This window comes from Falco peregrinus, chromosome 1 (genome assembly GCF_023634155.1).
Source record: "Falco peregrinus isolate bFalPer1 chromosome 1, bFalPer1.pri, whole genome shotgun sequence".
NCBI classification, from domain to species: domain Eukaryota; kingdom Metazoa; phylum Chordata; class Aves; order Falconiformes; family Falconidae; genus Falco; species Falco peregrinus.
This window is the reverse complement of record NC_073721.1, coordinates 36,661,617-36,685,596: the sequence shown is the minus strand read 5'-3', so window position 1 is coordinate 36,685,596 and position 23,980 is coordinate 36,661,617. Positions and strand designations below refer to the sequence as shown.

General features: G+C 41.1%; 1 protein-coding gene across 2 annotated transcripts in view; it reads left to right on the top strand.

Annotated features, from left to right (window-relative positions):
* The window catches only part of HSPA12A (heat shock protein family A (Hsp70) member 12A), a 92,888-nt gene extending 82,549 nt beyond the window's left edge, over positions 1–10,339 (top strand). For both annotated transcript variants that reach the window (XM_027786974.2, XM_055813784.1), the window contains 5 exons: positions 102–188; positions 753–857; positions 1,928–2,186; positions 3,882–3,985; positions 5,144–10,339. In XM_027786974.2, coding sequence (XP_027642775.1) covers positions 102–188; positions 753–857; positions 1,928–2,186; positions 3,882–3,985; positions 5,144–5,778 — 1,190 coding nt within the window. In that variant the 3' untranslated portion in view covers positions 5,779–10,339. The remainder of the gene's footprint in view (positions 1–101; positions 189–752; positions 858–1,927; positions 2,187–3,881; positions 3,986–5,143) is intronic.
* The last annotated feature ends 13,641 nt before the right edge of the window (positions 10,340–23,980 follow it).

Genomic DNA, 23,980 nt, shown 5'->3' with positions numbered 1-23,980 from the left:
TACAGATCTGTTGGCCTGCTTGCACTTGTTTCATGAATTTACGATACAACTTCTTCATGCTTTCTTATACTCAGTGGTTTTTTTTCTCTGTCAATGACTAGCTAAGGAACATGTCCGTCGTAATCGCCAGAGTCGTACCTTTATGGTGGAAAATGTCATAGGAGAAATCTGGTCCGAACTGGAGGAAGGTAGTGTCTTTTCCTGAATAAACTTAGCTCTCACTGGTATTATATTGTGGGCAAACAGTGTGTTTTCCACAAATGTGCTGTTCACTGCATTGTTCTCACAGTCATTATAAATAGGAACAGAAAAAAAAATACAAATTCGTGAGCTGCTTTTAGTTACTAAGGCTGAACTGAAATTCTGTATGCATTAGCAAAACATAGTTTGTTAAGGAGATGGTAGAAAGCAATCTGGATTTAAAAACGCAACCAGAATATTTTCCTCAGAATACATCTTGCCATAGCGTTAATTTGGTAGCCCACTAGAACGTACACCAGCAGCATGAGCGATTCCGCTAATCTACTTTTCATGTGTGCTAAATCAATAGCTTTTGACATCTGAATTTCATACTTGTTATCAGTCATTGCATTATAATTTCTAATAAAGATCAAGTCTTCAGCGTAGGTGTTCATGATTTTCTGTAAGTCATTATCTTTCATGGTGGTAATGCCCCTGAGAAGCTTTCATTGTGGTATGCTGTTGTGATAATGCCAAGGTAAATACCATTTGCCTATTCCTTGCCAAACTAGGTGACCGTTACATCGTTGTTGACAGTGGAGGAGGCACAGTAGATATGACTGTCCATCAGATTAGGCTCCCTGAGGGACATCTTAAGGAGCTATACAAGGCAACAGGTAATGTCACTTTCACCGCTTGCTTTATTTATGTAATATTTTGACTTGTCAGTGAAGAAAATGTATGCTTCATTATTCCTACATTTCATTAACAGTTCTTCCTGAATTAAGACCAGCATTCAAAATTAGTATAACCTAGCTGCTGGTCAGCAGACATGGCTAGATCACTCAATGCTTCTGATGCTTTTGGATGGTAAGCCCCACATTGGGAGGGTAAAAAACTGCCATCTCCTGTGTTATTCACTCCCATTCAGGCCATGACCTCCTGCCATGGTCCTGGTCTGACTTCTGCTAGTAGATTCGTCATCTTCCTGTCACCTCTGTATTGCTACCCTGTCCAGGTATTCGGAGATGTACTGTGGAGATGTGAATAGCTAAGTGTCACAGCAAGATCATTCTAAAGTGACTGTTGGCAGAACAAAAGTTTCCCTAGTTTTAAGGGGGATTTTACATATTCCAGTAATTTCACAGGCAGTGTAACAAGGAGGGTCTGCCATCCCCTGGGAAGAATGCACAATGGTCAGTTCCTAACAAAGATAGAAAGTGCAATTCCTTGAATGGTGTTTGCATCCTGAACTCCAGATCCCCTTTGACTTTGTCCTGCGGCTGAGATGTTAAGCATATGACTCAGCCTATTATTTGTTGCTGTGTCTCTATACCAAGTTAATCTTAATCTGTATGGTTCATCGCTGAGCCTTCTCAGTCTTGCTGGCAGTAAGACTAATTTAGGATACAACCTAGTAAGAGCAAATGGGACAGTGTACATCAAGTCTACTCCTAAATATGACTAACCCACACCTTCTCATGTGTGGATAAAGAGGCATTTCCTCTGCTTCCATTAAAAACATTTCTGTTTTATAGTGGTGGTATTACAATTGCTATGATTGTAAGTGAGGCAAAAGTAAGATTATGTTCTGTATTAGATCAGCTGTTACATTTAGGAAAGATATCTCTTTCTGTAGACCTTCTCCCATGACAGTCCTAGTAGTGTCAATCTGATGTGTATTTGGTCAACTTGAAATCTAAGAAGCAGTTAAGAATATTAAAACTGTGTTTTGTTTGTAATGCAGGTGGGCCATATGGTTCTCTAGGTGTGGACTATGAATTTGAAAAGCTCCTGTGTAAAATATTTGGAGAAGATTTTATTGAGCAATTTAAAATCAAGCGTCCTGCTGCCTGGGTAGATCTGATGATAGCATTTGAGTCCCGTAAACGGGCAGCAGCTCCAGACAGGACCAATCCACTAAACATCACTCTGCCTTTCTCCTTCATTGACTATTACAAGAAGTTTCGAGGTCACAGTGTGGAACATGCCTTGAGGAAAAGCAAGTGAGTAGATGACTGAACCCAAATGGATGCCGAATTAACTACAGGTAGCAAAGACAAATAATAAGATATCCTAATTACATGTAGACTGGAAGATAATAATGTAAAAATGTAATAATATAAGGATGAGAAAATGGGATTGCCAGAAGTGCAGTTTCCAGAATGAAAAGTTTTGACCAATCTCTTGAAAAAGCTTTTCTATACAAGACTTGCACTCTTCTGAAATTGATTTCTATGCCATCACTGCATCACTTTCTGAATTTGACCACATATTTTGAGTCCCTTATGTGTTAATTAGGAACGTCGGATCTAATACAGAATTTGACGTCTAAAAGTTACTTATCTAGAACCTTAATTTTTAGAGGCCTGTGCCCTGGAACAAAACCAGGATGGTGAGCAAGATTTGTAAATATGTTCACGGCTTAAGAAGAGTTATTAATAATATGAGATCACTGGTGAAAACATACACTACTGCATAAAGCTCATAAAGCTCTGCAAGGGCAAAGCATTCTTCTTTTAAGTAATGGCAGGCTTTCTTTTATTCTAGTATTTTACCAGTTAGGTAATCAGCTCGGTAGGTGGGGAGACATAATCCCCTCCAGAGATTTTTTTAATTCATGATTTTCAGTATCAAGAGGGCACCATAAATGATGAGATCGTGGGCTGCTATAGAAAAGGAAGTGAAGAGAAAGTAAAAGTGGCATTTTGCATCTTTTGAGATTATATACTACAGGAGACCTGGAGATTAATGGCATAAAAGAGTACGAACAAGAGAGCTTGTGAATCTGGGGCAGAATGCTTGAGAGCAGGAGATGTGATATTTAGTACCTGTACCTTGGCTTCTTTCTGTGGTTTTTTTTTTTAAGCCAGTGAATGTTGAATGTAACATGCAAGCTGAAACTCCTGCATTTCTTCCTAAAGTTATTGATAAATGTACTTTAAGCCTAAATGACTTGGAATCCAGCTCAGAGTCACTTCCTAAATGAGACTGAGGTTCCGAAATCATTAAAAAATTGGAAATATTCCCCCTTGCAAGACCATCTCCTTCTTATTAATAGTCTTCATGGTGAATTTTAGAGGGAATGCTAAATGTTCCCTTGGAATAAAATAAAATTCATTGGATAACAGGATAGAAAGAGTATAAAGGCAACATATAACGGGCATGAATGAAAAGGAGATTGCCGAGCTATATGGATTTGTATCAGTGATGGAATAACATAATGCCTGTATTCACTTAACAAATGCTATGCCTCATTAAAAATGCTCTGCTCCCTTCTGCCTCGTGAGGCTTCCCCTACTTGCTCATTCTCCTTGTGCGTTTCCAGCAGCTTTGGCCTGCTGCTGCTATAATCTAAATGCTGCCCTTCTGGGGATGAATCAGTGCCGTTTCAGATGAACGAGCATTGGATTGTCTGCCAGCTGTTTCAAGAAGCAGCTGAGCATTGGTAATGCTACAGAAGGCAATCAGGCAAAGAAAACAACAATTAGACAAGCAAAAACAACAATTCTTCCTTGAAATTTAGCATTGCTGCAGTTGGTATGTGGCTAGGGTGAGGTGAGGCACTTTCTTCCAAGCAAAACGCATGCAGATTTTGTAAACTCATTCACTTATTTATTTAGTGTGTCTTGTGAGTGCCTGGCTGTTTCTTACAGCTCAGCTGTTATGTTTTAATGTCCTTTCCAACTGTTCTTTTCCAGCGTGGACTTTGTGAAGTGGTCTTCCCAGGGAATGCTGAGGATGAGCCCAGATGCGATGAATGCTCTTTTCAAACCTACAATTGACCAGATCATTCAGCACCTTAGTACGTATCTGCATGTAATTCCCCTTTCTGGCTGAGCTGAAACTGAAGCTTTGCTTACCTGTTTCAAACCAGTAACTGGAATTAAAGTCAAACAACCCCCCTAGTACGCAGTTTAGGAAAATAATTTAGTTCTCCTCAGTGGAAGGTCACATTTATTCATGACTATCCAAATCACTGACATCTCTAAAACACAAATAATAATAATTGATGCATCATGCTAAAAGTACTTCCAGGCATGGCTTAAGCAGCACAGAATTAATTTATCCAGTAATGGGAAGTGACATAAGCTTATTGGGAAATTTATTATTTAAAGTCTTCCTGGTGGAAGATCATATTTGTATCAAGTAGAATATAATATATGTACAGAACAAAGTATTGCTGTTCTGTACATTACAAAGCACTAATTGAATTGCATTTGGCATGGGATATACAGCTTTGCTTATTGTATGTGAGGAATTATTAGGTAAATTTCAGAGGTCACAACTTAGACTAGTACAGAACAGCTTATATGTGAGCAGGGAGGGAGAGACCTAGAATTACAATAGTTGTGATGGATAACTGAGTTGTGCTGCCTCAGTTACTTGAACTCAGGGTAAGCCTACAACTGAACTGTATGATATTCTTGAATGTAGGAGATGTGGGCTTAAGCTAAGAAACAACATCTGTAAAAATGTAAGGAGGTATTATTTTGCAGATGGTACTTATTGTGGTTGAGATGTTAGGGTCAGAAATAACAAGTGAATTTTAAATGGGGTAACTTATCTGGAATGCCATAAAGGGTATGTGAATCGATTAGGTTTGGGAATATCTCACTGATCCCTGAAGTGGCAAGATGATAATAATGTGACTGGCAGGATTTCTTTGCAAGAAATCCCTGTCTCCCTTTACTGGTAGGAGGTAAATAAAAATTCTGTTCTAAATGCCACTTCAGAAATATTGTATGCTTTGAAATAAGTTTCCATTCACAGTGAAATATAGGAGAGACTACAGAAGTGGAACTAGTGCATGATGAGAGTGGCAGTGTGGGCATAGGTGTGGCAGTTTCAGATCTTGTGTGTGTGCGTGGGATATTCAGTGCACTTGGGCATTAGGAGTTTCACCCCCATTGCCTTGTCACAGTGGATTTTTCCCTACTGAATGGGCTCTGTTTCTGTTTAGGTGATGTGTTTGATAAGCCAGAAGTGACAAATGTCAAGTTTCTGTTCCTGGTTGGTGGCTTCGCTGAATCCCCCTTACTCCAACAAGCTGTCCAGAGCGCTTTTGGTTCGAGGTGTCGAGTCATCATTCCTCAGGATGTGGGGCTCACTATCCTCAAAGGAGCTGTTCTCTTCGGTCTAGACCCTGCTGTCATCAAAGTGCGGCGTTCACCTCTCACCTATGGTGTGGGTGTGCTCAATCGGTTTGTGGAAGGGAAGCATCCACCAGAGAAGCTGCTGGTCAAAGATGGCACACGCTGGTGCACTGATGTCTTTGACAAGTTTATCTCAGCTGACCAATCTGTAGCCCTTGGAGAAACTGTGACACGCAGTTACACACCTGCCAAACCTTCTCAGTTAGTAATAGTGATCAATATTTATAGCTCAGAACAAGATAATGTTAGCTTCATCACTGAATCTGGAGTGAAAAAGTGTGGCACCCTTCGCTTGGATCTCACGGGAACTGATGCTTCAGTGCCAAACCGGCGGGAGATCAAAACACTTATGCAGTTTGGGGACACTGAAATCAAAGCCATGGCCATTGATGTTGCCACCTCTAAAAGTGTCAAAGTTGGTATTGATTTCTTAAACTACTAACAGCCCATTTTCCCCACCACAGCCTGTTTGTGAGACTGATCTTCCACTATTCCATTTTTTGACTTTCATATACCACATAATCACCTTGAATTTCAGCAGGCTATATGAGAACAGCTAGTAAGGTGGGGTATGTCATGTTCGTGCCTTTGATGACCAAAGGCTGGATGTTGAAAGACCCTTAAAAAGTTTTGGGAGCAAAAGTTCCAGAGGTAGTAAAAGTTCCCAAATTATTCAAGCATGCTTAAAGATCTACCTTTATTAAGTAAATACTGATTATTGTTGGCACCTGGAGATTAGTTTAAAAGATATAAAACTGCAGTCTATTTGCCTTGTTCTTGTTCTTCCTCTTCCTCCCAAGAAAAACTCCCTAACCCATGTGGTATCTGTGTGAGGTACTTGTTTAAACAGCACCATCCTCTGGCAACGGAAACAAATTAGTAGTCTATAGTATTCTTTTGTTCTTTCATTTTTGCCCTGGGCTTTCAAAATTTGTAGTGCTGAAAGTCAATGACTTAAAGAAATGGGAACTGAGTTTCTTAAATTCTTAGATCCTACTGAAAAGAAGATCCTCAGGAATCCTTAAAATTAGATTTAGTAAATATATATATATATATATATATATATATATATATATATTTAGGAGCCTCATATTGATTGCTTCAGTTTGAAAACAAAGCCTTTATTGTCCAAACTCTCAGAACAAGCTGTTGGATTAAATAGCTAGTGTTACCCTCATTATGCTTTGGAAAATTATTAAGAACAAAGCTATTTCCCTTTTGGGTATTGTAAACTTTCTTTTATTAGTCTCCATCTGAAATCATAGAATCACAGAATGGTTGAGGTTGGAGAGGACACCCATTGACTGTCTGATCCAACTTCTCAGCTCTAAGCAGTGTCAACCAGAGCAGGGTACTTTGTCAAGTTTTGAATATCTCCAGCGATGGAGATGCCTGAAGTCTGGGCAGCCTGTTCCAGTATTGACAACCCTCACTGCAAAAAAGTTTTTTTCTTATGTTTAAAAGGAATTTCTTGAGTTTCAAATTTTGCCCATTGCCTCTTGTTTCTTCACTGGATACCTCTGAGAAGTCTGACTCCATCTTCTGTACTGTTTCCTACCAGGCCTTTATACATGTTTCTAGCATTGCCTGAATCTTCTCGAGTCTGAACAGTCTCAGCTTACTCAGTCTCTCCATCATCTTCACGACCCTTTGCTGGTCTCAGTCAGGTATGACCATGTCTCTCTTGTACTGAGAAGCACAAGACTGGACCCAACACCCCAGATGTGGTCTCACCAGGGCTGAATAAAGGGAAATAATTGCTTTCTTTGACCTGCTGGCAATGCTCTTCCTAATGAGGAAGGCTAATAGGAGGCTATTGGCATTCTTTGTTGCAAGGGTCATGCTCAGCTTTGTGTCTACCAAGACCCAGAGGGCTTTTTCTGCAGAGCTGCTTCCCAGGCAGATGGCTGGCAGTGTATACTGCTGCATGGGGTTGCTTCTCCCCAGGTGCAGGATCCTGCACTTGCCTTTGTTGAACTTCATGAGGTCTGTCCTGTCTGCACATCTCTCCAGCCTGTTGAGGTCCCTCTGACCCATCTGGTTTACCAAGCACTTCTCCAAGTGATTATATTTCTTTTCTTGATAATCCCTGTGTTAAGATTTGGAAGTACAGTTAGGTGATGGCTGTCCAGGAAGATTTAAACAAGTTAAGAGAGAAAACATCCAGATCAGAAGTACTGTAATATGTTTTGAATAACAGAGGTTTTAATTAAGTAAAATGTATTTCTGGGTTGAGTTGAATGGCCAGTAAATTGGAAGGCAAAAGAATGAAACTACAGATAGCATTAAATAAAGTATTCCATACGTGGCTACAAGCACATAACTCTAATGCAGGTGAAATACAATGATGGTCACAGTAGCATCTTGTTTGCCAAGTAACTTTCTGAAAATGTTTTCTTAAGCATATCCACCTGGAAAATTTCTTCTGCAACTGGAAGAGTTTTTATTTTGCAAAATGCTACAGGTGGATAACTTCTGAAACCTACAATCTGTATCTGCCATGAACTGATAACTTCAGATTCAAATCTAAACTCCACTCCAAATTGGCAGAATGATACTAACCTTTTGAATCACCCTAAAATGCTGACACTTTCAGAGCATTTAGTTTTACAGAGCTGCCTGATTACCTGCTGGAATTCATTACATTTTTGAAACTTTGCAATGTTAATTGTTAAACTAAACCTCCTTTCTAATACATTGAGCATAAGTTAAATTCATTACTGACACTTTTGGGAAAAGAAAGCATTATGAATTATTTTACTTATTTACGTTCCAGTCCTGCACTTAAGATTTTTGTGTTTAGCCTGGAGTTTTGCCACAGTAAAGAGCTGCAGAACTGATCTACTGCATTTTGCCATTGAGTTTTCTGTGTCTCCTGCAGGATTCCCTAGTTGAATGTGAAATCCCTTCTGCATTCAGCTTAAAAAAAAAAAAAAAAGAAAAATCAAAAAAAAAAGGACTATGGAGAATGCTAGTCACAGTATCTCGCTGGATACTTTCTATAATTACAAAGTGTGCTTGCGAGCATTCAGTTTCCTGCTGCCTGCTAAATGCTTTAAAAGCTGAATACCAGGATTTTTTTGTGTGTTGCTTTCCACGGTTTACAAACAAGAGAAACTTTAAGATGAGTTATGAATGATATAATTTTATGTATATACAATATTTAAATATTGTACAGACTCTTTCTTTCTACAGTGCTATTTTCTTGTATAAAAATGCTCTTTGCCTCTGTTGATTTCATTCAGCTGTTAATTTTAAATAACATAGTTTCTCAATCAGCTTCTGTAATTATAGGCTTTTAACGATGGTAAGGTATGAAATGTAAAAGGCTGATCTTATAATAATAGGAAAGAAATGTTGGTGTGTCAGAGAATACAACGTTCTTCCTGCAACATAAGTCATACCAGTTAAGCATATTGCACAGATGCAGTAGTGTGTTGCTGGGATTTTCATTTCTTTGTTTCAGACAGTGACCATTCCATCTCCAGCAGTTCATCATAATAATGGATGAATCCTCCTGTAAATCCAAGTTAAAAAATAGATTTATTGATCTGGATATAAAGCTTTACTAGGTTTTGGGGTTTCATTAAGGATATTCTCTAGTTTTTAAAAAAACAAACACAAAACTACCTTCCAAAGCCAGGCAACACGGATTTATTGTAGCTGCAGGTAAGACCCAGTCTCTGTCTACCACTACCACCTACCAAAAGACAAAATTCTTGAAGAAAAGTAGGTTTCAGTGTCTTTACATCCTATGTTAAACTGAATCGGTCCAATTCTGCACAGATTTGTTTCTGGTGGCCTTAAGTTAACACAGAATTTGGTTTAATAAATGGCTGCAACCTCCCCCGCTCCCCTCTGGAGAGGAGGGCGGTGAACTGCGAGATCAGGTGGCCCATGATTTTTGTGCTGTTTTCAGCCTGTCTGCAGGGAATGCTCAGGGTATTTTCTGCAGCTCTTCTGAAGCAGAGTTCCCTGCACAGTACCAGTTTCTGCCCTTTCTTATTCACCTTTTGTAAGATCCCATCTGGATCCAAGCAGGGGTTTGTTGCTGAAATTACTGTAACTGTAAAATGTGGTTTACATATTTTTGCACTTCCTCATTCAGTCTGATGAGAGCACTATCAAGCTTATCATTGCAGCGCACTGAACTACCGAACAAACTCCCAGCTGTCCTTGTTGCCCTCTTTAATTCTAAGAATGGAAATTAGCTTGTCTCTAAGGAGTTAGAATTGTAAGTAGAATATTAAGCTGTGGTCTGTAGTCTATAACCCAGTTAAACAACTTTACATTGTAAGTGGCATGCGGATGCCCATTTTGATAAAGGAAGTTAGGCTGTAAAATTAATATGAAATTTATTAGGAAATGAGTAATTTTTAGAATAGTTGTTCTGATACCTTTGCAGGAGAATCCCTGCGGAGCATTTTTTGGTAGGGGTTTCAGATGACATTGTGCAACTTAATGTTGAAAGGAGAAGGCCTGCTATCCTTAGGGAAAGCAGAAGGTCTTGGCAGAAGTTTTGCTCTGAGCAGCAACTTGCCAGTTTGGGTCCAAGTTACTTAACTCTAGGCTCAAAGTTAGCAGTTAATTGTGATGGAATGATTAATTGTGCTAGAATATGATAAATGTGCAGTGGTGGTTAGGGCAGTCTATGTTGGTATGAAAATACCAATATTTATTTATATACAGGAGTTTTAATGCATTATTATGAGAAGGCTAATTATATATTGCAGAGATGTAATCGCCAAGATAAGCTGCATATTTATGATACAAAGTGGCTTAAGCGGATGAATAGTATAAAGTTGTTGGGCATAACGTCACAGTACTCACCTGCTTGAAATAGTCTTAAACTATACTATAAAACCAACCATTGTGGTCTTGTTCACCTCTGTGCAAGATAAATTCAGGTTTCACTGATGTTTGGAGCTGTTCACAACTTGTCTGGATTGTATCTTGAGTGTTCTTGTGTCTTCAATCATGTCAAATAAAATACCGTAAAAGTATTTATTCTTTTTGGGTGTTACTATTTTCTGAAAATGGCTATTAAAAAAAAAAAAGTGAGAAAGGATAAGTGGTTATACTTGCATTTGGATGCTCCTTCATATGCATAACTTAGCAAAAGTGACACCAACTGTGTGCACTGCTTGTAAGATTTATTCAGCCTTTTAGATGTGTGGACACCTACGGGCTTTGTCAAGGGCTTCCAGCCCCCTGTGCAGTGCGCACAACTCTTTGACAAGAGGCTGCTGCATTTTTAATTCACTTGTGTACTTTCTAGGGGGGCTTTGGATGCGCCCATGGGAGAAGTCTACTCCTGGTGATTACTCAACTTCTGTGAAAGTTGGTGTAGCTCTGAGTAAGGTGTCTGTTGGAGTTAAGGCAGAAAGGCTTTGGACAATACCGAAAGCGGATTAGGTATTTTCTATAATGATGCTCTGAGAGAGCTAAGAGATCAAATATAAAAATCGATATATCAGGGAGGTCTGTAGTCTCTTAGGCCTTGTCAAAGTCTGGTTTATTGTTAAAATTATTATCAGGCCAATAAGCTGGCCAATAACCGGGTATATTTGCATGAGAGTGTACATCTTTAGTGTGTGTTTCTAGACCTAGGAATGTTTAGTAAGGTCCAGCTGCACTGAGAAAAACAGTTTGTGCAATATTATCTTTTTCTTCGGACTGTTGCAGGCCATGTCCCTCTAAAATTCGGCAGTGTTGGCACTAGCTGTGGAGACCATTCAGTGGTGTATGTGACCCTAGTCTACAATGCTGCTCAGATGCAAAGATGCAGAGAATGTACTGAGATGCATAGCAGCTGCTACGCCCCAACTTCCACCTATTTTCTGCAATGAAGATGTTTTACAAGTCCTTTATGACTATAATTATAAACACCATCCTAATGGGCTAGGTACTGTATTTAACTTGTAATGAACTTGATTTCAGCTAAACATTCAATTAATGTTACTAGTACAATGGGAAATATAGTTACAGTCTTCAGGGACATATTAAGAAGCAAATTTTGCTTTCAGTGTTCCAGCACGTTGCTCTGATTTCCAGGGGAGTTTCATGTATGTGCATTCAGAATTTGGTCCTTTCACTAGACTTTTCTAAATTTTAAATCTAAATCTTATAAGTCTGTTTATATTTAAAGTTACAGCCCCATCTTGATAGGAAGGAGTTTGTATAAATTGTTGGTTCTACTAAGATCACGTAAATTCCTACTGAAATTTGCAGGCAGTCTTTTAGTGTTAATAGTCATGGAATAAAACAATTTACAAAACAACCTCCATGACAGCAGTGTCCGACTTTCCCAGAGATTCTCCCCTTTCAGTTTCCTAAGCAGCTACATTAACCCCCACCCAGACATCTGTGTTAAGAACAATGGATTCTGAGCCTCCCTACTCAGTGCAAGAGCTGCCTGATTTTCAAGAGATGCAGCTTGGCTAAATTACTGAGAACTGCAGATGCTTTGTGTAACTGGCATTCAGGCCTGTTATTTGCCAGTCTCCTTCGGTACTGATGTTGGAAAACTTGTATGTCCTTTTTTCAGGAATAAATTCTGTTTTATTAGTTCTCATTCATTCCTCACTGTGTTCTAACACACAGAAACATTTTTGTGGTGGGACTGCAGTAGAGTTGCAACAAGGTATTAGGAGGCAGAATTTTGTGCTTTTTTTTTTCTCCTTCAAATTAGAGATCTGAAAGTGGGTGTTCAAACAAAGGGAGCAGTTTGCACTACAGCCTGTGCAGTTCCACAGAGGCAAAGATCAATTTCTTGCAGCAAAAAGTGTCTTATGCCATCCTGAAAACGCATCACAGCAAATGTCAGGAGTGCTGAGTAGCCTCTGGGGAGGTGAAGATGTTTATGGTGTATTTGTGAGGTATGAGTTCATGACAATTCTGTTTTCATACCTGTGACTTGACATGTGGATGTGCTCATAGAATAAAAATAAATAAATAAATATGATCTCAGCATCACTAAGGGGTATATCCAAAGCAGCTGAGCATATACCTCAGTGATATTAAGGAACTATGCAGCATATAGAGTTAGTTGGTTTACTGCAAATATTTTTTCTGTATCTTCTTTCTTTAACATACAGTTGAGTGGGTGCTGTCTATAATTTTGAAGTAGCATTTATTTTCTCATTTTTCAGGAACTGTAGTAATAGGGAAAAGTTTATTAGATGCTATATCCCAGGAGCACTGCCTTTGTGCCCAAAGCAGAAATCGTCAACCTAGGACGTAGTGTTTGCTACCATGTAATGGCAAAAAATTAAGAACTTGGTAGATTGCAGCTGCTGTGATCCTTCTAGCAGCATCCAGAGCTAAGCTTACATAAACACGGAGAAATGAAAAATACAATATAAGCTTAGTCAGTGAATACTGTGTGCAGAATACTGACTGCAGCAGAGTCAACAAGTAAAAGGAGGACGATACCGGACTGAGTGTAAGGAAACCGAAGGAGTTGGCTGGAGAGGTGTGTGGATGAGGGAGGGCAGAGGCACTGATGTGCTCCAGCAATAACTGAAGATCAGAGGTTTCAAAGTAGAAAGGGGTGGTGAGACTGACAGCTGTGAATGCCAGAGTTTGTTAAACCACAGTAATCTAAGGAGTTGGAAAGGTGACTGCCCCTTTCCTAAGGACAACAAGGAGTATTTCCTTTCCTCTGAGGAATAAGCTCTGCACCTCCAGTGGGAACTTCCGTCTGCCATCAGCTGATAAGGGCGGACACCAGACTGAACATATCCTCTTCCTTTGTAGTACAAAGAACAACCCTCAGCGCTGACCTGGTGCTTCCTGCAGACAAGCTGCCTGCTGTATGTGCCATCACCGCATATTTGCTAAGGTACCAAGGTTGCAGGTAAAGCACTGCAGGATAATGGGGTGTTCACAGAGCTTTTACTTTTCATCTAGCGACAATCATAGCGAATCTATTTTCTCAGCCTGTTCCACCCCCTCAACACACACACTTCAGATGACTATCGATGCCTCAGAATGTTGGAGGAAGTTAACTGTGAGCAGAGCTGATTCCAGCAGAAAGGATGCTGGTCCTGCATGACATCTGCAGGGGTTCCTGTATTTAAGTGTGTTTTTCTACGAACAGTGTTACAGCATCCTCCTTCAGATAATTTTCTCCCTGTGTTGCTTATGTAAGCAGAGATCCCAGATGGCAGTAGTATCTGCAGGGTGGTGGGAACACGCAGCTAGCTGCCTTGTCCATCAAAAAAGCCTTAGCGAGAGTACACAGGTGGGCAGGAGAACAGAAATTTTGTCAGCTCATGGCAACAAGGTCAACATTTAAGTCTGATAATTGTGTAAGATATTTGAAGAATCAAGTAACGTAATTGAGGGTGTTCCAAAATGTATTTAGATTAATTTTGTAGTCACTTTCTTGTGTCTTAAGGATGAGAGACATAAGATTGAAGATCAGGAAGTGTCACACGCTTGCCAAACATGCTACAGATCTGAGGGGATGTTGCCAGAGTATGCTGATCACATCCCACAGAAGCATTTATCATTTCTCTCCTTCAGAGTTGGGTAGTAGGTAGTATTAATTGTGGCTTTAGATTTTTTTCCCTTTTTCTTCTCTATCTCTGTGCAGACCCATGCAGTATTTTCGCTGACTGCAATTGCAGATCTGTCAGAGCATCACAGAAGATGTATGTAGCTGGAAAGGACCTCAGGCACCAACTATATCTCACCTCCCAATTACAAAACACTGTTAGTTCTGCCTAAGCTACTCCCAACTTTTGTTTAATCTGGTTTTAAACCTTCTGACACTGCAGTGGTGCTACCTGCCTGGGCAGTTTCTGTTTTGCTGTTGTAACCTTTCTGAAGTTTTGCATAATGTGAACTCTGACTCTCTGTGGCTGTCTGCCCCTGGAGAACACAGGAAGATTTCATCCCATTCCTGCTCTGACAGCTTTTGGCATTATCTGAAGACTGGTTTCATGCTTGCCCTGAATCTAACTCTCTAATTAAACCCCAGGTCTTTCAATCAGGTTTTATAGACCTGTGATCTTTTTTACAGCTCTGTTAGCAGCTTTGAGGATTAGACAGTGGATGCTGTTTTCTTGCGGATAAACATCTTGTTGCTGGAAGGACTTTGGAAACCAATGCTGAAGTTGTTCTGTGTACACACACATGGAGGACAGACGTGTTGTGCACATTGCAGCACAAAACAGAAAGCCCTGGCAAAGCATCACCAAACAAAATGTGGTGTGAGTAGTTAAAGCGTGTTGTGTGGGGCTGTGTGCTCCTCTGCATCCTGACTTTTATTGCTCTAACACTGCTCAAGTGATCACCACCAGTGGCAGTTGTAATATGTGCATCTGGTCATGATGGCTGTATGTGTCAAAGTGGATTCAGGGGAGACAGGTAACAATACAATAGCCAAGGGCTAACTGGAGCAATGCACGCACCTGGCCACAGTGCTGGTCAAGGTCTGAAAGTCTGAAAGAAACTAACTTCTGTAGTTGGTATGCAAATATGACTATAAATGAATTATCTTATCCGTCAAGCTCTCCTGGACGACAGTGGGCTGCATGCCAGGATTTCCCTTGAGTAAGGACACCTCTCAAGGTTACTGCTTGAGGCTGAGAGACTCCTTGCTGCAACAGATTCTTGGTAAGTGGTTCATAGCATGCTAAATTTGGAAATCTTAGCTAAGTGGATAAAGGATTGTTTGTGCATGTATAATCCTTTAGATATAAACCGTTGACCAAGCCTGGGACTAGGTCTGGATCTAACCACACCTAAACTCCCCTCTGAGAAGGAGTTTAGAATGCAAGAGGGTCCTTTCTGAACCTCATGACTCAACAGGAGGGTCTCCCTGATGGTTTTGTCTGACCCTGTCCTCAGTACAGTAAACAATCAAGTGTACATTGCCATCAAATCATGTTAAACCACTGTTGCTTTTACTATCAAACTTTGTAAAGTTGCTGTTTTATACCAATAAACGTTTTGCTGTTCTCTTTTATGAATGAAGTGCATCAGTCATCCCACAACATTGTGGTTTTGACTTTTGCAAACGTTGATTAAAGGCACTTTTGTGTGCAGTCTGAAGAGTGGGTGTTTAAACCTTAGGAGCTTGTTACAGTAGTTAGTATTACATTAGCTGGGTGTGCTTTTGATAAATTGCACTTATGAGGTAACCACAAATCACGGTTATGAAACATACTGTGGGTTTTGCACTCATTTTGCTTTTAGAATTTGCATTGTTTAAAGCATTTTCCTTGGAAACCTATAATGTGGAAGTTCTGATGAATTACTTGTGCTTTACTGACCTGAAGTGTGTCAAGCTTTTCAGCCACATGAAAAATGCTGCAATGAAAGACTTCAAAGAAGGTGAGATATCTCTAACTTCCTGAATAATTTTCTGGGGAAGTTTAGGTAGGATACATTGTGCTTTAAACTGTGAATTTAAAATGCAATAAAATACTCCAACTGCAGAAAACTGGGCTCCATTCTGAGATTAAAATGGTAGTCACCCCTACTTTTGACTAGCTGGCAGCCCCTCTGGTCTTTAAGTCTCCCTCACATACCCTCTGTCATTAAAATTCCTGGTTCTTCTTATGTGGTTGTTACAGGACATACTGTGCTTTGGAAACTGAGGATCTAAATGAAGAGTGCTGGAAGACAGTGCTTTAGAGTTGGTGACTTAATTGCTATTTTACTTAGAACTGATGGGTGTGAAAGAATCGCATCATCTCTTGGTAGATTCCTAACGTTTGATCACCGAACTCTGTATGAATGGTATGATGCCAACATGTATGGGTAAGCCTTATGTAGCGCATCTTCTCTCTGCTTAACTGATGGAGAAAGCAGAATTGCTGTAACTGGTGAAACAGCTCACTGTAGTGCAACCTCTGTAATACCAGATTTGTTTCATCTGCCTTATTCTGCTCCTCCACAAAGGTGAAATGAAGCATTTTTCACATTGCCTCCATACCTAAAAGCCTTCACACGAACAAAGAAAGTTATGGAATTGGTATGAGCATCTTGGTGTGCCCAGAGAGCCCTGAAAGATCTGCCCTATGAAGATGCATGGTCTGCGAAGGCGGTCCTGGTTGGGACTGACAGAACAGCTGGACCTGTTTCAGGTACCAAAGCAAAGCAAAAATGACTGGTGAAACTCCTCAAATTTATTGAACCCTTCTGAGAGCTTTTTGTGTGTTAAGTTATATTCATCTTCCCAGAGTACTATTAGCATATTCACCTACATTTAAATAATTAATTTTCTTGTTATACGCCAACTCTTATTTTTTTGTTCTTTCACAATTATTGAAATCTGTGACAAGAGGTAGTGATACGAGGAAACGTTTGGTTTCTGGTTTGCTAATCAATTCCATAATATCTCATTCTTCACAATTGCTTTATTTAATAGCACCAATTTCTGCTTTCAGGTCTTGACTTCCCTGTTAAGCTTTTAAGTTTCAGATTTTTTTTTTAATCTTTTAACCTTTATCCCTTTGAAATTTTTTTTTTCTCAGCCTATAATTTATTATACAGTCTGCTGTCAGAGGAGGAGGTAGACTAGGTGATTTTTACTGTATTGCAAATTATAATTATTATCGTTATTTGCATTAGTAATGGATTCATTCTTATCACTGAAAACAATTCCATTATTTGATCAGACAGTTATCTTCACACTGTCCGTGATCATATATTTTCATTAGGCACCTCTTTCTCTGTGGGTCAAAAGGAGAATTATTCGTTGGTGCAGTCACTTTTCTCTTCACTTGTAACATTTTCCTCTGTTAAAACGAAGTTTTTAATCCCCTACAAGCATCCTTTGTAACAAAAATATGCCCCTTTTTGCTGCCATGTCGCCATCCCTTCAGACCCAGCAGGGAATCGCTCACCGCTGCTAGGAACTACCCTGCCATGCCCTTTCTGTCACAGCCACGGGGAGAGGGTTTGTAATTCAGGGTCAGTGGGAGGAACAGAGAGGCTGATTTTCTTGACCCAGTGAAGATATTTTGACTCCTTTTTGAATTAAAGCAAAAACTGAGGCATCTACAGTCCCTCTTTAATGAAGTGGAGAAACCTCCTTTCCCAAACCCTCCCTCCCCATGTTCTGTGGGGAGACAAGGGTTTGGAGATGGAAGATTGCAGAATGGGGGTGCAGAGGGACCAAACACATCCTCCTCTCTGGCTCCCCGTGCCTCTGCAGGGTTATAAAATGGTCAGATGGTGTTGGTTTCCAATTTGCAAGCAAAGGGGACATGAGAAAGGTTGGTGAAAGATGTGAGGTCAGGCCAGAGACCCTCCTGAGGGACTGACAGCAGCCGTGGTGAGAGCTGAAGGTGGTGGAGAACCTCATTCACACTTCTCTCCTGCTGATTTTTATTCCCTCATCACATGAGAGATGGTTGGTGTTTGAGTAAGGAGTTCAGGACCACAAGGAAAAGGCTGTCAGTCTAAAACAAGAGTTTGGTTTTCTTTTTAAGCAGCAGCTTTGGAAGTTTCTGTAGCCCGACTCAGGCTGTGGTCAGCACACACAGTGCTCCATGTTCAGAGAAGAAGGTGATGGCTTCTGCCCTTTCATCAACTCAGACAAGACATACACGTGCTTGTTGTGTGTTTTGTGTGTGTGTGTGTGTGTGTGTTAATATGTGTGACTATATTCCTCCTCGTGTGTGTGTGTGTGTGTGTGTTAATATGTGTGACTATATTCCTCCTCCATGGAGAACCTTCTTTTGAATGGGACATGGTACTGCTGTCATGAGAGACCTCACTTTCCAAAGCGGACAATCAGCACTCCCAGGAGAATCCAAACTCTGAACCTCCGTACCCCAAACTGAGGCACCCAAGCCAGCAGTATTGCTCATTTCTGTTATTTTTGATGAGAGCAAGTGAGACTTATGTTTATCTAAATTTATATGCAAAATTACAATAATGTGAATTATTATGCAAAAGAGTGTTTTGTGTCATATTGCAAAGCAAAAAATTGCTTTGGAGGTTTACATCCCCTTTTTCTCCCGTTCACTTCCCTAATCACAGAATCATAAACTCATTTACATTGGAAAAGACCTTTGAGATCAAGTCCAACTGTTAACCCAGGACTGCCAAGTCCATCACTAAACCATGTCCTCAAGCACTGCATCTACATGTTTTTTGACATAGCTCCGGGATGGTGACTCCACCAGCTTCCTGGGCAGCCTGGTCCAATGCCTGACAACCCATTCGGTGAAGAAATTTTTCCTAATATCCAATCTAAACCTCCTCTAGTACAACCTGAGGCCGTTTCCTCTTGTGTTGCTTGTTGTCTGGGAGAAGAGACCAACCCCCACCTGCCTGCAGCCTCCTGTCGGAGCTGTGGAGAGCAATAAGGTCCCCCTGAGCCTCCTTTTCTCCAGGCTGAACAACCCCAGTTCCCTCAGCCGCTCCTCACCAGCCTTGTGCTCCAGCCCCTTCCCCAGCCCCGCTGCCCGGCTCTGGACACGCTGCAGCCCCTCCATGTCCCTCTTGTCGTGCGGGGCCCAGAACTGAGCCCAGGGTTCGAGGGGCGGCCCCACCAGTGCCGAGTACAGGGGGACGGTCACTGTCCTGGTCCTGCTGGCCACACTATTTCAGATACAAGCCAGGGTGCTGTTGGCCCCCTTGCCCCCCTGGGCACCCTGCTGGCTCCTGCCCAGCCGGCCGTCAGCCAGCCCCCCCAGGCCCTTTCCCCCCAGGCAGCTCCCAGCCCCCTGCCCCAGCCCGCAGCGCTGCCTGGGGCTGGTGTGACCCACAGGCAGGGCCCGGCACTGAGCCTGGTTGAACCTCATGCAGGTGGCCCCGGCACATCGGCCCGGCCTGCCCAGACCCCCCTGCAGAGCCCCCTGCCCCCCGGCAGGCCAGCACTGACCCCCAACGGGGTGTCGTCTGCAGACTGAGGGTGCACTCAGGCCCCCATCCAGATTGTCAATGAAAATATTCAACAGAATTGGCCCAGCACTGAGCCCACTTATGACCTGCTGCCAGCCAGAGGTGACTCCATTTACTACCACTCTGAGCTCAACTGTCCGGCAAGCTTTTTATGCAACATAGAGCACACCCATCCAAGCCATGACCAGCCAGTTTCTCCAGGAGATGCTGTGGGAGATGGTGTCAAAGGCTTTACTAAGGTCCAGGTCAACAACATCTACAGCCTTTCCCTCATCCACTAAGCAGGTCACCTTGTCATAGGAGATCAGGTTTGTCAAGCAGGACCTGCCTTTCATGAACCCATGCCAGCTGAGCCTGATCCCCCAGTTGTCCTGCACGTGCCCCGATGGCCCTCAGGATGAGCTGCTCCATAACCTCCTCCAGCACTGAGGTCAGGCGGACAGACCTGTAGTGTCCCAGATCCTCCTTCCTGTAGATGGGCATCACACTGGCTGACCTCCAGTCTCCTGGGACCTCTCCAATTTGCCAGGACTATTGCTAATTTCTTTATGTGAAGCAATTATCCACTTAATGCAATTAAAGGTAAGATTTTTCATACAAAATTTACCACAACTATCATTACCTGGGCCATAGCACAAAGAGGGACTTGAATGAAACTTTTGTCTTTGGTTCTCACGTAATATAAGTCTTCAACATGCTAGCAAGTGTAGTAGCCAGTCAGTTGTTATTGTGTAATTTAATACAACATTTAGATTAATTTGAAGAGTATTTTGCTTCTTGTTTCTGTTTGTATACAGACACAATTTTGAAGTAAGTGGCATGTAGGCTGCTATTAGTATGTTTTCATTTAGGGCAGTGGGTCCATCACATTGACCTGCTTTCTTCCTCTGCCCACTACTGAAACTTTCTGGTTTGACCGATTAGGAATGCTGATAGATTTTACGCTTTCCTTGTCTTTAAATTTGAGAGGGTTTGCAGAGAGTAAAAACAGATATCTGAAGTTATATAATTTATTTGGCAAAAGGTGGTATTTTCTTCAAGTAAATATCTCTTTTGTTGAAGAAACTGTTTCCAGTTTTTATCAGGAACAAGGTGTTAACAAGTTTAGGCTTGTTTTTTCACAACGAAGTACAAGCATACAGAGTATATACTTCTGAAGTATGAAGGTGTGGCAAAATAGCTTGTGATTTACACTCAAATCAAGAACAAAATAGCCTTCAGGCACAACATAATAAAATTCCTAGTTGCAACCTCTGAGGACACATCCCAGAAAGGTATGGAGATAAATATGCGTAGATAACACTGTCAGCTGTGGCTAAGTGATGAAAGCTCTAATATGACAAACTAGATTAAAAAAACCCTCAAGAGGTTCAGGAAGCAGAATTCATCAATGCCAAATTAAGATATGCTCAAATATTTCTTGGAAGATAGAACCTCATTATCTTACTGATTTATGGAGCAAAGTAATGACTATAGACAGCATTGTCTAAAGACAACAATGAGCACTGCTATATCTCAGTAATAATTAGAGTCACATGAAATCTTCAATTTTTTTTATTGTTCTCAGATGATCTGTAATATAGGAGAGAAATACATTGCACACGGCAATCTAAAATGTAATGAAAATACGTGGCCCAAGTTGCTCCCATATTTAAAATTCTGATTGCAATGCTGCCCACCAACAAAATGATAGTAATTTCTGGAAGGAATTAGAAAACCTAAAATACAGCACAAAGCGTTGTTCACCAAATTACTCATTCCATATCCACAATTATAGCCCATTTGTTTTCTTATGCTGGTAACAAAAGATACATTTTAAGATCTGCGCTGTGCTACTCTTCCTTTAATAAATAAAGTGAGCTTTTCAAAAGCTACAAAATGATGCACATAAAAATCAAAACATTTCTACATTTAAAGATTCAATCAAAGACTAGCCATGAATGGTATGATATTAAAGTTTTTTAAAAAATAATCGATTTAGCATGTATTTTTGAACATGATTTGTCACAAATAGCATTCCCAATAGATAAGAATGATTATATGGTAAAGAGCGTAATTTATATATCTCAAGCACTATGCTTTTGTCACTGACATCGTTAAGGAATTTGACACGTTTGCAGGAGAACAATATATGTCAACTGAAATATATACCAATTAGCCATAAATGGGACACTGAAATGAATGATGCTTGTGCATGCTATACTTACAAGTAATAACATGTGGTTTAAAGTCGCTTGCGTTTTCAAACAAGAATTCTTTTTATGTTGTCATCTAAAAAATCTAATATTTCAAAAGGTCAGGAATAAATAGCACCATTAGCATTAAAAGCTAGCTAAAGGAAAAGTAATTTGTTGTTCATTTAACATTGCATTTTATGTAATAGCTTTGTAAAGTGTTCGGGGGGGGGGAAGAGGTTTTACTCTGCTAAAACAAGATGACGGCAGCTCCAGTTCATTATTAAAAGGAGATTTTTTTATTATGCTATTGTCAACTTTAACATCTTGATTCTGTTAGGTGTTTGTTAAAATTACATGGGCTGCTGAAGTGGCTATGGCAAAGGATAATGCAGAGAATATCATGACTGTCAAAACAATTGTGTAGGCAAGAATCTGCTTATACTAAGGTAAAGGAACAAAAGACAAAGGAGAAACTCTTCTGCAGTGTTAGGAAGTTAATAACCCTGTTGAGATTTCCTCAGCAGGAGGTACTGAGATCAGGAAGCCAAATTCTAGAAGAGACAAATAGTCAAGGCAGAAGGAAGCAGGCGATGTCAAAGGGACGCAGGGTACATGGAAAACCAGCGTCAGGCGCCAGCTCCTGTGTCTGTGGCTATGTGTCCTCTGAGTCAACCTGTAATTGTTTATCTCCCTGGAGAGGGGATATGTGTTCCCCCTTGGACTGGATAACACCAATGAAGTGTGCAAGCATGTAGAGTCCTGTGGCCAGATTCTCTGCCTCCTGCGGAGCTGTGGCCGTGCAGATGCGGCAAGCCAAGAAAGGCTTTGCAGGAGCAACCCTAAACTGGGCTTACCGCAGCCTGATGCAGATCAAACAATTCACATCCTTGAACTTAAGCCTTACTCTCTTGTTCTACCACTATAAGGCTGACCACAGGTTGGAAAAACTGGAGCCAAAACAGGCGTTAGCTTATACCCCTCATGCACAGCACAGCCCAGCCTGGGAAGAAACACAAGGAAAACTCGGTGGTGCGCTTGCTGCCGCCATGAGGAGCTGCACAGGGAGGGAAGCAATGTAATGAGGGCAGGATACAAGTAATACCACCAGGGTGAAAAACATCTGGTTTTCCCTCTTGAGAGAAGTTGGACAAGAAATTGGCTTAGCATTTTAATGCCCCACACATCTATGACAGCATAGCAAGAGGTGTCTCCTTTACTAATTCAAATATTTACTCCCTATTAGCTTCCCTAGGGCAAGGTTTCAGGGACTCAGAAAACAGTGATTCTCAAGATCAAAATTTGGTTCATACTGTGCTCCTGGAGCAGCACGGTTGGGTAGTGCCTTTTAATCTGGGCAAGAAGCACAAGTGCGATTTAGGTTTGTGAACTTAAAAGCTAGCCTTGCACATCTCTGACTAAAACAAATTGCTGAGGGATATTCTCTTCAGTTGGGTTAAACAAAGGAACAGTTTGGTTTTCACTTGAACTTATTCCAGCTCTGAGCATGCCCACAGGTTGCCAGTCTTCGGTACTGATGGTTCTTTCTCTGCTCTTTACAGTCCCCACTCCCTCCCATCACCCTGTGAGAGCTGGCAGAATGCACTGAACTAATCAAACTGCTTCTGTATTAGGAGAGCAGTGCTCCAACACAGAATAAATTGGTTTCAACCTCCACCACTGCAAAGGGAATCTAAAGCCTTGCTAGGGGGTTGATGTCCTTCAGGACAAGGCATTCTGGGGAGGAAAGGTCACCCAGAGAGGCAGAGAGAGCAGAGTGCCCCAGTCTGGAGAACCTCAAGAGAAACTGCTGAAGACAAAAGGTCCCAAGAGAGGTAAATCTCCCGGCCCCAGCAGTTCCATGTTTTTTTCAGTGAGAATGGGGTTCCTCTGGCAGCAGAGGAGAAGCAGGCTGCTTCTCCAGCAGCAGGCTGGGGGAGCTGAGACAGGATCACATAGGGACAGAAATGAATTTGTGAACTACCCTCCCTTCAGCTGAATGTGTTTTATCAAAAATCAGGGAAAGAAGCAACTCCCTCTTTGCATTGCCTTTTCTGACCACATCATCTGGCAGTTTTGTTCAAGGCTGAGGGCCACCACATGGGATTTCAGGACACGTTGGTCATCGTTCCGCTTATAAGCATTTTAGTGAAATGTCATTAACATTTGAAATTTACTATCCAGTTTTTTTTTCTCAGATTAATTCCATCTAGATCATATGGTAGAAGCTGAGTTTGGCGTTAACACATCAGGACGTGTTACCAGTTCTCCATCACATTCGTTGTTCCATCTCTCACCAGTAATTAAAATTAACCTTCTGTCCCCATTTTGTAACCAGTCACCCTCTTATCTCTGTTTCATCTTTATCTCACGCTAATTCTGAGCTTAGCCTTCAGTTTGATTAAGAACATCAGCTTCATTAATCCTCTCCTCTCCTACTCACAAGCAGGTCTGCTTTCTCATAGTACTGCCTAGGAGCCGCTATCCAGATTCTGTCCTGGATATCCTCGTCTTGTCTGAAATAATTTTGAAACAGGTTGAAATCAGAGGAATTTTTCAACAGGTTTTGGCTCATTCACTCCCAAAGCTACTCCAAAAATT